The sequence below is a fragment of the Plectropomus leopardus genome, chromosome 4 (genome assembly GCF_008729295.1).
Source record: "Plectropomus leopardus isolate mb chromosome 4, YSFRI_Pleo_2.0, whole genome shotgun sequence".
Lineage (NCBI taxonomy): Eukaryota > Metazoa > Chordata > Actinopteri > Perciformes > Serranidae > Plectropomus > Plectropomus leopardus.
The window spans coordinates 12,648,689-12,661,347 of record NC_056466.1 but is presented as its reverse complement, the minus strand read 5'-3'; the positions used below and the strand labels follow the sequence as shown (position 1 = coordinate 12,661,347).

The 12,659-nt window shown below is 37.8% G+C and overlaps 1 protein-coding gene across 2 annotated transcripts in view; it reads right to left on the bottom strand.

Moving 5' to 3' along the window:
• tbck (TBC1 domain containing kinase) overlaps positions 1-12,280 on the bottom strand; it is a 60,773-nt gene extending 48,493 nt beyond the window's left edge. For both annotated transcript variants that reach the window (XM_042485272.1, XM_042485274.1), the window contains exons 1-19: positions 12,130-12,280; positions 11,494-11,697; positions 10,148-10,220; positions 9,740-9,854; positions 9,567-9,640; positions 8,607-8,748; positions 8,414-8,474; positions 8,260-8,321; positions 6,935-6,996; positions 6,447-6,595; positions 4,804-4,942; positions 4,571-4,670; positions 3,498-3,547; positions 3,249-3,378; positions 1,779-1,877; positions 1,624-1,686; positions 1,399-1,525; positions 904-954; positions 706-789 (exon numbers count right to left, since the gene is read on the bottom strand). In XM_042485272.1, the coding sequence (XP_042341206.1) occupies positions 706-789; positions 904-954; positions 1,399-1,525; positions 1,624-1,686; positions 1,779-1,877; positions 3,249-3,378; positions 3,498-3,547; positions 4,571-4,670; positions 4,804-4,942; positions 6,447-6,595; positions 6,935-6,996; positions 8,260-8,321; positions 8,414-8,474; positions 8,607-8,748; positions 9,567-9,640; positions 9,740-9,854; positions 10,148-10,220; positions 11,494-11,686 (1,774 nt within the window). In that variant the 5' untranslated portion in view covers positions 11,687-11,697; positions 12,130-12,280. The remainder of the gene's footprint in view (positions 1-705; positions 790-903; positions 955-1,398; positions 1,526-1,623; positions 1,687-1,778; positions 1,878-3,248; positions 3,379-3,497; positions 3,548-4,570; positions 4,671-4,803; positions 4,943-6,446; positions 6,596-6,934; positions 6,997-8,259; positions 8,322-8,413; positions 8,475-8,606; positions 8,749-9,566; positions 9,641-9,739; positions 9,855-10,147; positions 10,221-11,493; positions 11,698-12,129) is intronic.
• Positions 12,281-12,659: the final 379 nt, after the last annotated feature.

The following is a 12,659-nucleotide window of genomic DNA, read 5'->3' as shown; positions in this document are numbered from 1 at the left end:
GGGAGGGAGCCAAAATGTTTGAGGTGGACTGCTGATGCACTTTGCAACCTTGGAAACTTCAGCACATGTGAAATGGAAATATTGTAATGCTGTGCTACCACCATTCTTCACACTGTAAATCAACAAAGGAGCTCCGACCAGACAGATAAACATTAGCGAGCTCTCCAGGGCATCAAGTTGTGGAAAGGATGGATAATAGCCACATTCCCCACAGAGTTCAAGAGGTGTATGGTGTAGCTGTTTATCAGTCACATAGGAATTGCTTGTGACATTTCTCTGCAGGCTTTTTCAGTTTCATTTGTTTCCCTATCTCTAAATGATGTGGCTCAGCTGCAAACTCCATTAAGACAAACTGAAATTAGTTTTCACAGCTTAGGAACAACATGGAGCCAAAATTTAATCAACATTGAGCTGACGGCCTGATGCTCTGTGCCAGCAGATGATAATTTGTTTTTGAACTTAGCTGAACGCTCTGACCATGTTTAATACTTATTACTTAACCTGCAGTGGCAGTTGACTGCATTAGCTCAAAAGTGCTGGACTGGATGAAGTGGAAACAGGCAAGATAGAAAAATGAAGCAGAGTATGTAATTTATATTAGAATCAGGACAAAAAATAGACTTTGAGATCACAATACGGTATTATTGTGCAAATCACAACAGAGCTTATACACACACGACAAGTTCTTATTTCAGTTAATCTCACCTTGAATGACATGAGAGTTGTCCTTCAGGAAGAAGTTGTAAAGGTACTTTGGAATGAAGGCAGACATGCAGGCATAAGCTAGGGCTGTGAAGAGTAAAAGATAAGCATGAAAGGAAGCCAAAAACTGAAAAAGGTAGAAATAAAAACACTCAGTACTGACAGCAATAAGCTACCAGCTATTAGAATTTTAATTCTTACCTTCATTATTGAAATTCAAGTAGAGAAATGGGGCACAAAGTGAATCCAAACCTGCGATGATTAAAAGAAAATCAAACTGTTATAATATAAATTTGCTGTATAGTCACACAGCTTTAACCCTTTGAAACCTGGAGCAACATCACTTTTGCTTCTTTTAGATACCCATTTAAAACTTTGAACCCGGGCAAATTGGTGTAATTTCTTTTAAAAAACATGGAAAAAAAGGTAATGATTATCATAATTACATACATAAATACAGTTTTAAATCGCATTCAAACCAATTTGGTCAGGTTTAAAAGGGTTAACTGAAGGCAGAGAAGAGAGTTTACAAAATGTAACGTGAACACCATCTAGTGTCCAGTCATGTATAGTACAATAAGAGATAATGTAAATGAAGGAGAGAGAGAGAGAGGGGAAAAAAACAAAAGGTGAGAAAGAGACATAAAAGAAACATCCAGTGAGACTGCTAAAATAATTGACAGAATAGTGGCTGACCCTGCCAGTAGACCAGGTCAGGATGGGAGACCACCCAGGCTTTCAGCACACGCCTGAATTTTATGTGGCCCTGAGGAGACGACAGCAGCTCGTCATACTGGTGGCAGCGTGGGATGTCCACCTCAATCTGTAAGCATGGATAAAAAGCCAACAAAACAATGAAGCTAAATTCAGTTCAAACCTGTACAGTAACTCAGTGTTTTAGTCTAGTTTTAAACAAGATACCTGTCTGTCGGTTGGTATGGGAGTATCCTTGTCTATGCTCTCATATTTGGCTTGAATGTCTCCCTGTGTAAAAGAAAATTGTAAAAAATTAAATAAAGGTAACTGTAATGTTCAAACTGCATATTTTTAACACAAAACTACACTTTCTCTCATACCTCAATGCCCAGCAATGCTGCCCATGCCAGGCCTCGAACAAGAGGGGGAATATCCACTCTGGCCTCTTTCCACACAAGATTCTTCTTGTAAGGATACGCCTACAGACAACACATTAAACAAAGTATATATTATCCAGCTTTAATTCAACATAACCTTTTTAAATAATAATTATTACAAATGTAGGAAAAATATTTCAGTTGAAACAATCACCAGGCTCTGACATATTTAGACACTTGGACTATTTGGAAAAAAAAAAACAAGCGTGTGTGGCATCTCATGTGTATTCTCTTAGGCGAATTCACAAAGCATTGCACACGCAGACTAAACCACGAATTGCACTCACTCGCTGTCCTCCTCATCTCAACATCCAATTCATAAAAGATACTGCGCGAATGATATTACATTGCAAACACGCACATACATTTTTGCAGCTTAGTGCAATTTGGGTTTTTTTGTGTCTGATTGCAATTATCCATGTGGCAAAGTATGCATGCTGCCTTTGTGCCAAGAATGCATTAGGCAGACAATGGCAGACAGAGAAAAAATATCAAATTCTCAGAGCACAAGCTACAGGTTCTGACTGATGAGGTGCAGAGGCATTCCTCAAAACTTCAGGCAAGGAATTTAAGGTTAAAGAGAGAAACTGTATTTGGAAATGAATATCCCAGCCTGCTAGAGTGCTTTTCTTACCACCACCTCCCTAAGGAAGCTAATAATTCCAGTGTAACTGTGTGTGGCTTTTTGTGAATTTGACTGTTTTTGGAATGAGGATCATTTGCATAAAAAAGGGCACATTTTGAACAAAATGTATGCATATAACTTAATTTAATTATGTGAAAATAGCACAGGAGCGCAGAGACAATATTTATTTGGTTGAGCAGTAAGGGGTGCATTTCACCCTTTGCGGGTGGTATGAGAATTAATCGGTTTTCATTTGTCTTATTTGTGCAGGTTAAGCAGCCACAAAAGTCGTGAAATCCTTTTTTTGAATTAACCTGCTATTGTATGAGCAACTTAAATGTGCAGTAAGTAGGATTTAGTGGCATCTAAAGTTGCAAATTGCAACCAAATGAATACCACTTTCCTAAGCCCTACCTTTACAAGCATGTAGGAAAACCTATGGTTCCCTTTTAAAAAAAAATATATATAAAAAAACTAAACAGCCCTCTTTAGAGCCAGTGTTTAGAGCCTTTGTTTCCTTTTATTTCCTTTCCTTTTGAGGCTACTGTAGAAACACGGCGGTTAAATATGGCGGGCTCTGTGGAAGAGGACCGGCTCCCTATGTAGATTAGAGGGCTCATTTTAAGGTAACAAAAACACAACGATTTTTAGTTTTAGGTGATTTTTAGATGAATACATCATTCTGAATAAAATATTCCATTTCTGCAAATAGATTCCCCTAAATCCTGGACACTGTTCTTATAAAGTGCGTGCATGTGTGTATATATGAATTTGTAAAGAGCCCAGACCTTGAGCAGCCTGTCAAAGAGGATGATGCGGATGAGTTGGTACTCGGTGTCTCTCTCGCGGATGATGAGTGGGAGCGTGACGGTGGCCGACAGCTCATTGCTGCTGTTGGATTGGGGCAAACTTGACTGTCTGAAGGAGGGAGAAGTAAAGGGAATATGGCATTACCAGAGCCAAAATAAATGATGTGGTTATGTGAAAAATAGTGACAGGGGAGGATAGGGCAAAGGTTCGGGATGGGGATTGCTTACTCGTCTTCAAGTAGAGGGTAATAGGCTTCTCCTGCTACATCTTTCAGCCTCTGAAAAAGAAAGTGAGAGGCTTCAAAAAAGACAATATGTACTCACAGTTAAGGTTCATCTCTGTTAAAAGGTGCACATTAAAACCACTTAAAGCATAAATTAAACACCCACTGTTACCCAAGTGGGTTTGTCACAAACACGGATCAACAGCAGTCAAAAGCAAGAGCACATTTGACAAAACAAAAATCTGAAGTGATGCATTGTTTATGAAACAGCTGACAGCTATTGTGATGAATGAGCATATATCATTACAAATAATGTGAAGTTTAATGAGTGCAATATTGTTTTCTTCTCTTTGTTTATTATAATTACTATAAAAACCTCTATGTAACAAGGGGGGCATTGAGAGCAAGCTGTCCTTTACAAGGGCACCCTGATTGTAGTACATATAAAACAATAGAGGCACACAAAGTGTAAGTATCCATAAACAAATTACTCAAGAAACAGGACAAGGACATTAAGATAATCAGTTCACAGAAAACACATGCATTCACACTGCTCTAAGGATTTAAATTGACTGAAGGGATTAGCCGGTCTAATTGTAAAGTTTCTGAAGATTGTTCCACTTATGTGCTGCATAGTATTTAAAAACCAGCATTCCAGACTCAGTATTAACATAACAGTATAAACCAAATAGCCTTGGGACCAAGTACAGTATGAATTTGATCTTTAGGTTAAAACAGTGGTTCCCATGTAACTCATTTTGGGAATATTCCATATATCAAATTACATAAAACACTTAATGCATAACAATAACAGTGCAGTGCTGATAAACTTAACAATTACACCGAAATGCCTAACTGCAGTAAGGTTTGTGTAAAATTAGTGGTTGTACTGAATGTCGTGCAGATTATGTCAAGCGAATATTGCATCAGAGTAGTTTTCCTGATAATTGTAGATGTATATGTATATGTTAGTTTTAAACTGGAAACATATTTTAAAAAAAGCAAACCCTTACCCTAAGCACAATGCATTCATTTAGACATTACAGCACAACTCTGCTGACAGGTTTGTTGTCTTACATTTCTGAGTTGGCATAGAGACAGCGTTACTGTTGTGTCGTCAAGCAAGAAACTCCGATCCCTTCCCTGGCCAAAGGACTCCCCGTCTTCCAGGACAAAACTTTTAATAAAATACAGAGAAAAAGAGATAGAGATAGCGAGAGAGAGATAGAGAGTGAGAGAGAGATTTGTCTCAGAATCTGAATATCACCTAGGCTGGCAAATGCCTTCATCAGTGCATGTGTGTAATATACTTGGGCAGTGTGCAGATTGGTGGTTTGGACTGTATAATCTCCTTGTTGGTAAGCTCCTTCTCCAAGTCTCCCCCTGCCAGACACCACAGATGGTACACCTCATCTATGGCCCGCTCCGACAGGTAGTCCTCATCATCATCTAATTACACACACACACAAAATCACACACACACACACAAACACACACAAAACAGTAAACACCTCACAATCAAAACAGGCGCTGCTGCTGCTGCACACACAGTCGAATGATTACTTTATTAACAAGTTAAATATCAACTCCTCTCCTGACATGGAGACATGTTTGCTCACACTACTATGGACAAAACTTTGGGACAAAACTCAAATACAAATGTCACATGTGATTTAATCTGGTCGACAACAGCTAAAACAAACACAATAAATCTAATAAAATCTCTGCCAAAATTAAAGAGCCCAGAGGAAGCATTCTATCTTATGCTGTCAACATGTGGTTCACTGTGGAGCTCTTGTCTTTGTGGAGTCAGTGGGAAAATTTTTCAAGTTAATTGCAGGACCGTATTTGAAACAGAGGGGCAAGAATATTGTTGAACCAAAAAAAATGTATCTCTATCTAAAAAGAAGTTTCCCATGTGTCTAAGATGGTCACTTTTTTTTATTTAGTCCTCTTTACTTTCAGGTGAGCTTTACATAGTGTGTTTCACAGAATTTAGATTGTAACAACTAAAAGATGAAAATCAAACTTTTAACCTTGTTAACATGTTTATATGATGTTTTTAATGTGCTACAAGACATATGAGCCAAATAAGCATAGCTGTGCATTTCCCCCTTGGACCTGCAGAGTATCAATGACAGTCACAAAAACATAGAGTCAGACAGTCAGGGTTTGTCATGTCAAAACCTAAGAAACTATCCCATTAACTTCCCATAACACTACAGCAGCGAAACAGTTAAGTTAAGTTTAATTTTCACTTCAATTTGTTAGAGCTGACAGTCAGGAACGAGGTTTATCTTACATTAGTACATAACTAGGTGTTTTATAATGTAGATAAGCTGAGGACTTGTTATCTATTACTGTTCACAAGCAAAGGTTTGTGTATTTAATGAGCAAAGTCAAAGGTGAAGTGAGCAGGTCCTCAAGCTGTAGGCAAACGGCTGCACAGCATGGCTAATTTGCATATTCATTGTTCAGCTCATAGTAAATGAAGCAAAGGTGTAGATGAGTTACATCTGACCCATTTTAGTGAGTTAAAGAGATGGGATGAGTCGTTTAATCAGTGCCAGGAGAGGAATTTATATATATGGACAATTTCTAGACAGCAAATGTACACCAATAAAAAAAAAAATGATCAGCATATAAGAACAGAAATACGATGATTAGTTTAAAGGTTATTTGAGATATCAAATGTAAAACTTGCTTAATATCAGATAAAATTAAGTAGATCTTTTGACTCTTATAACACTATATACTTAAATCTACTGCTACTATTAATAATATCAATGCTGGTATGCTTAATTAAACCTTCAATATAATCAATTCAGCTTTGAGAAATTGTATTTTTTGAGTCTTTAGTGAAGCTGATGAAGGGTTGACAGGTGATTGGTGTGTATGTAGTGTCAGTGAGAGTGTAAGGCTCCATGTACAGTTGTGTGTAGTCAGGGCAGACCTTTGCAAAGGTCGCTGATGTCCTCTGGGAGCTCCAGATGTGCACAGCGCAGGGAAGAAGAGAACAGACTAACGGGTTTCTGGAAGGGCGTATAGAGGCAGGAAACGCCAGTAAACACAGAGTCTCCCAGGAGCTCTGCAGGAGTCGGCCTGTAGGACACATACAAAGACGTAATGGTCATGGCTGCAAAATATCCACGGAGTGTGCCTTTAAATTGTAATTTTGTAATAAGTGACATTATATTAATATTCAATTATATATTATATTAAGGTCAGTATTCAATATATTACATGAAACATTTAGTTATACAAAGTCATGAAAGTTTTTCGTCACAGTAACAATAACTTGCATCAGTTCATTTTGGCACAGTTTCACTTGTCTCTGATGTACATGCAGCAAATATTTCATAACCCACATGCCCAACGTGTTTTGGAAACTTCACGGCTGATATCCTACAACAAGATAAATCCATCAGAAACTCTATTTACCTTTTGGATGGATGAAATGTCAAGCATTTCCTTAATAACTGGAGAACATTACCAGGCAGCTCCTGTAAAAAATTGACTTTATTAGCTCAAGAAAGAGTGGAAAGTACTCAAAAAACTACTAGTGCGACTAGATGTCTGATTGAATACACTCAAACACATACAACTGTTTTAAAGAAGGAGTGTTTAAGATTAAGGGGGATTTTGTAATATCTGGCATGAAGATTGCAGATTGTAACCAGCTGAAACGTCTTCCAGTTAGATTCCCTTCCGTGTTTATTGTTTATTGAGGTTTTTACCGGGAGCCGAATTATCAGCAGAGATCGCTACCTCTTCAAAAGAAACTGACCCGGTGATTGCAAATAGTAAAAACATTGAATAAAGCAGTTTAACGTAAAAAAATCTGTTTTTCTGACACTGCCCAACGCAGAGGGGTTGCTAACTACAGCGGCGGATGCAAAAAAGCCAGTGGCCCTATCCAGAGCTAGTTTTTGGTTGGTCCATTCTGGGCTGCTGTAGAAACATGGCAGTGCACCATGGCAAGCTTTGTAGACGAGGATCGGCTCCCTATGAAGATATATACAGCTCATTCTAAGGTAAAAAAACACAACGATTTGCATTTTCAGGTGATTTTACACTACTAAAAACATAATTATCATATTACATTCAGTTTCTGCCAATACATACCCCTAAATCCTACACACTGGGCCTTTATACGTGTAATTCTGACTTACAGGACAATATTAAATTAGTATTTATAATAATTTCTGGGGACCCTCTAGCTTATAAACACACAAATCTATCCATCAACTCCTTGAAGCATGGACCATAGCAATAAGTATTGGAAACTTTAATGTATTATTAACTCCAGTTAAGTTGGCATAAAATGCATTCATATTCTTATGTTTGTGACTTATTTTTTGATCAAACATTTTTGATCAAATCAGGAAAACTAAAACAATATTTTATGTTTATCTTATGTTCTTAATTCAATCCTAATACACTGAGGAATTTGGTATTGTTGTTGGGTGAAAATATAAAAGATTTTTTCCAAACTAAGATTTTTTTATCTAAGTATTTTTTTGCTATCAATACTTCAACTCCTGTACTGAATCATACATGCACATACCAAAAACTTGATGATACTAAAAATGATACTAAGCCCTCGTGCTTTATTAAGAGTAATGAATATAATATTGTGATGCCACTAATGTCACCTAATTTCCCAGTGATAGCTTTTTCCCTAAAAAAAGGAAGTCTTTGTATATAACAAAAGACATTTTACAGACATTGTATAAGGCTGAGGCAGTCAATGATTTTTACTTTACCTTAATGGCATCCAGGCAGCCGTGTTCCTCAGCAAGGACAGTCACAATGTCGTCCATGAGACCTGAGAATGACAAACAATATCACAGCGTAAGCCTAATTGAGCTTAAAAGCATATTGCTCGGAACTTAGATTAATTACGTCCTTTTCACTTACCCAAGGTGAGAATGAATTTCAGTCTCTCACTTATTTCAATATTCTGCAGCAGTCGTCTGCCCTGCAATCAATACACAGCATTAGAATTAATGGTGAAAATGATCCACAAGTTCTGGCAAAAACCAAAGCGTATTAAAAGTTTCTTGTATGAATGTCTTATTCTTGTGTAAAGAGGTTTATGAAGGATTCTTACAGCACATAATTCAAAGAGCAAAACGCCAAGTGACCAGACGTCAGTCTTGGGCCCTGAAGGCAGGGGGGCTTCATCATGGGAAGAATCACTGGGATGAAAGGAGCCCTGAGCGATCACCTCCGGAGCAAGGTATGATGGGTACCTGAAGTCATGTTCACAGAGCAGATAAGCACGTTACTTTGTTAGCCTTTAAAATATACAGTATTCTCTACATAATCAATAACTATAATAAATAACTGTATCATCAGCTCAGTGCAGAAATGTTCCATCATAGTTTTTACATTCATTAGCGAGATTTGTTTGAATTTTAAAGGGGCTCTGCGCAAAATTCAGAGCGTATGAGTTGTCTGGACACAGTCCTCTACAAAGAGGTGGCTGAGGTGGCAGCAAGCAGCTAACGCCATAAACTGCACTAAACAACAGTAACAGTGCTGACAGTGCTCACAGTGTTAACCAGTGGGGAACCAGAGACTGAGCGCATCACTATAATATTGCTCAGATTTATGTCATTTAGTGATATATATTCAGCTGTTCCTGAGGACAGTGCATAGCTGTTTGACAGTTACATTTATTACATTTTTCCATCCAGATGTTTTATTGTAAGTCATGGGCATGTGCCACCATTCCTCTTTTCAATCTACGAAAGGATATTACACAGAGATACTTGGTAGAACACAAAGGCCTTTGGATTAGGATAAAAGTCCAGCGATCTGTTACAGTTCCCAAACCAGGAAGCTGTTTTGATGCCCCAAAAGCTGGTTTCTATGAAAAACCATGGTCCATTCTGCATCAATGTTATGGTCAATTGCCGTTTTTTATGATTTGACTAACAGCAAACAGATTCAAGGGAACCTTTGACCCTGAACAGACAGCTCACAGAGCTCGGTCCCACCAGTTGAAGAGTTCCAGAGAAGCACTAATGGGCCTCTCTGTGTGATGAATGAGGAGAAAAAGACATACCCAATGGGAAAATCTACATCTGCCCCATGATCAGTCATGTGATAAAGGCCGAACTTTGCCAGCTTGACATTCCCCTACAAAGAAAAGAGTGACAGTATTACATATAGGCAAGTCTTTTAATTAGATAGACTACCGGTAAGTAAAAGACATACATAAAACAGCACAAATTTTACCTTGCAGTCAATGAGCACATTGTGTGCACTGAGGGCTCTGTGCACCATACCATGTTTGTTCATAAACTCTAGACCTTCGAGGACCTCATAGGCTATCTGCAGCACCTTCTCTGGGCTAATACAGACAGAAACACAGTGTGTCAGGCCAGGTGGTGGCTAAATCAGTGAGAAATATCGTAAAGAATTTACCTACTTTTTAAGGTTTACAAATTTGAATACACTTTTATGCAAACCTACCACCTGCCAGTAGATGGCAAGGTTAATGCATTCTATTTTCCATCATAAACAATACAACGCTTTACAAAAACTGCGTACCAGTGAAAGTAAAGAAAGAAAATAACATGGGTTCAACAAATTTACTTCTAATAATTCTGAATAGTTAATGAGGATTTTTAATAATAATCTCACCTGACTGCTTTCCCCTGTTTTTGGAAATCACTCAAACTGCTTTCAAAGTGTTCAGCAACAACAATCAGCCGTTCTGTAGATCAAGAAGAGGAGGAAAAAAAAGTGCAACTGAGTAAGTAAACATTTACTGATATTAATGATGAGTGATCATGTATTAATGACACACCTGTGCAATAAAGGTGAAAACACACATCTGATTCTAATCTAAATCTATTAACTGAGAATATGTAAAGTTTCGTGCTCTCTTAGCTTTGATGCATTTACTTATCAAAATTAAAATAAACAATATACTTAAGTTTTTTATACCTATGCAATAGCTTTTTGAAAGTTTGGCACAGAGGAATGAATTGCACCATATTAGGTTGGTGCGTCTCAGCCCTTTTTCATGTCAAGTACCACTTCAGTAACCCTTTGAAACCTCAGCAAATTGGTTTGATTTCTTTTAGAAACATCGAGAAAAAGGCAATGAGCAGCTTGGCAAGAAATGTTCCGCAAATTGCAAGAATCTTTTTAGATTTAGATTATTTTTTTAAGTAAGCTAGGGTAAAATGTCAAGAGAACTATATTTAAAATTATCACAATTAAATATTTAAAATTATTCTACAGAATTATTTTTAAAAAATGTTAGTATATTTGATTGGGGGTTTTCAGGTAATTTTCTTGTACTTTTAACTAATTCTTTCTTATTTCTGGGCCATTTCTTCTTAAGTTGCTCATTATCTTCTGCCCATGTTTTTGATGGAACCCAAGCCAATTAGCCTAGTTTTTGAAGGCTTAATACACATTAAGTCATAGGCAAAGTGAAAATAAGTTATTCCCCATTTTTCTTAGGACCCCTAGGCACTAACCACTGTATTAGGGCATCCCCATCAGAGGATTTTTTCCAAGAGACCAAGAACTTTTAGGGAAATTCAGGAACCTAAACATTTGTTTAGACCTGAGGAGGAATAAATTGTGTCCCTGTGCGATAGTTTTAGGTGGAAAAAAATCCCTACTGCTGGTGTAGCGATGGAGACTGTTGACCCTCACTGACTGAAATGGAAACTTCACAGATTGAATTGTGTGATGTTGCTGTGTTGGACAAAAATGAAATGCAGTCCCTCACAATTCTGTTGAATTAACCACTTTTAAATACAAAGCGTGCATATAAATCAAAGCAAACTTGCACTCCACACAGAACAACATCACTTAGTTTAGAGAGTTAATAAATAACCAGGTTTTATCTTAATTGCTTCCAAAGAAAATGTGTCCCTAACTGAAAGTTAAACCAAATGAAATGTGATCAAATGGGAGGCGAGAACACACAATACCAGACCCATTTCAAAGGGCAAGACAGGAAGTCATACCGTGTTTCCCTCTGGATATGTCCACATATTGGCAGAGTCTGGGGTGAGTGATGGTTTTGAGGATCTGGAAACGTCCCAGGATTTTGATAGAGTTGGGGGTAAGAGGGAGGCCGTTGCTCCCACACACATCATGAGGGAGAGCTGAGGCAAAGAATGTGAAGGCCCCCAGCTGGGCGTCTTTGAGGGGCCTCATCTTGCCACTGGCTTTAAGCACAGATGAAGGAAAAAAAGCCTTAATATGATGTATGAAAATAAGTATGTTAGGGACATTCCTATCATCAGCGAGGTATGGTATGTTGACAGTTAATTTATACCACTAAGTTAGACTATAGACAAAGCGTTAAAAGCTTGAGCTAAATGTTATCTGCTTAGCATAATTAAAGCTTATAAGTGTTTATATTAACGCTGGCTGAGGAAAACACCATCAATGGGGCAAGTGATATGTCAACACTGTCATTGTGAGCGCAATACATTAACACCATTCCGTTGTGCATTAACTTTAGAAACAAAAGACAGCATGTAAACAGTGATGCTGCAGTTAAACCCACTGTGTATGTAGCAGACGTAAAGTTCTGAAAATAGGGAAGGAAACGGACAATGTTACGTGCATAGCATCAGAAAAATGTGTCTACTCACGCTTAATGGAAAGGCTGCCCGGCCATGTCGACAGAATGAAATGAAATTATTGACAATATTATATATAATATTACAATATTCGATTTTTTAGGTGAATTTCTTTCCTGCCTCTGCGGTGGGATGGGAACATTAGTGAACGTGACCAATTACGACATTTTTTGTGCGACAAAGCAGTGCGCGAAAGATGTTTTCGAAAATGATAACAAATAACAAACAAAATTAACAAAATTATAAGACCAAAATTAAACAATTTTTTTTCAAACCCTCGACAGAGTTGTATTTTAACATTTCTTTTCGGTTTTATTTTGAAGAATTTGTTCCTCAATATAGTAATTACACACAGGCAATATCTGTTGCCTGCTTACAGCTTGCGACAGTGTCCGATCTATAGAACATGTGGCTTGCAAAGTTTAGAGGGGTGCTTCCTGTCTTGATGATGTAGAGATCTAACTCATCTGCGGGGGCCTGATTCGGTCTCTCTGCGGCTAGCTGCTAGCTGCCTGTCCGGTTGGCTGATGATAGAATGGATC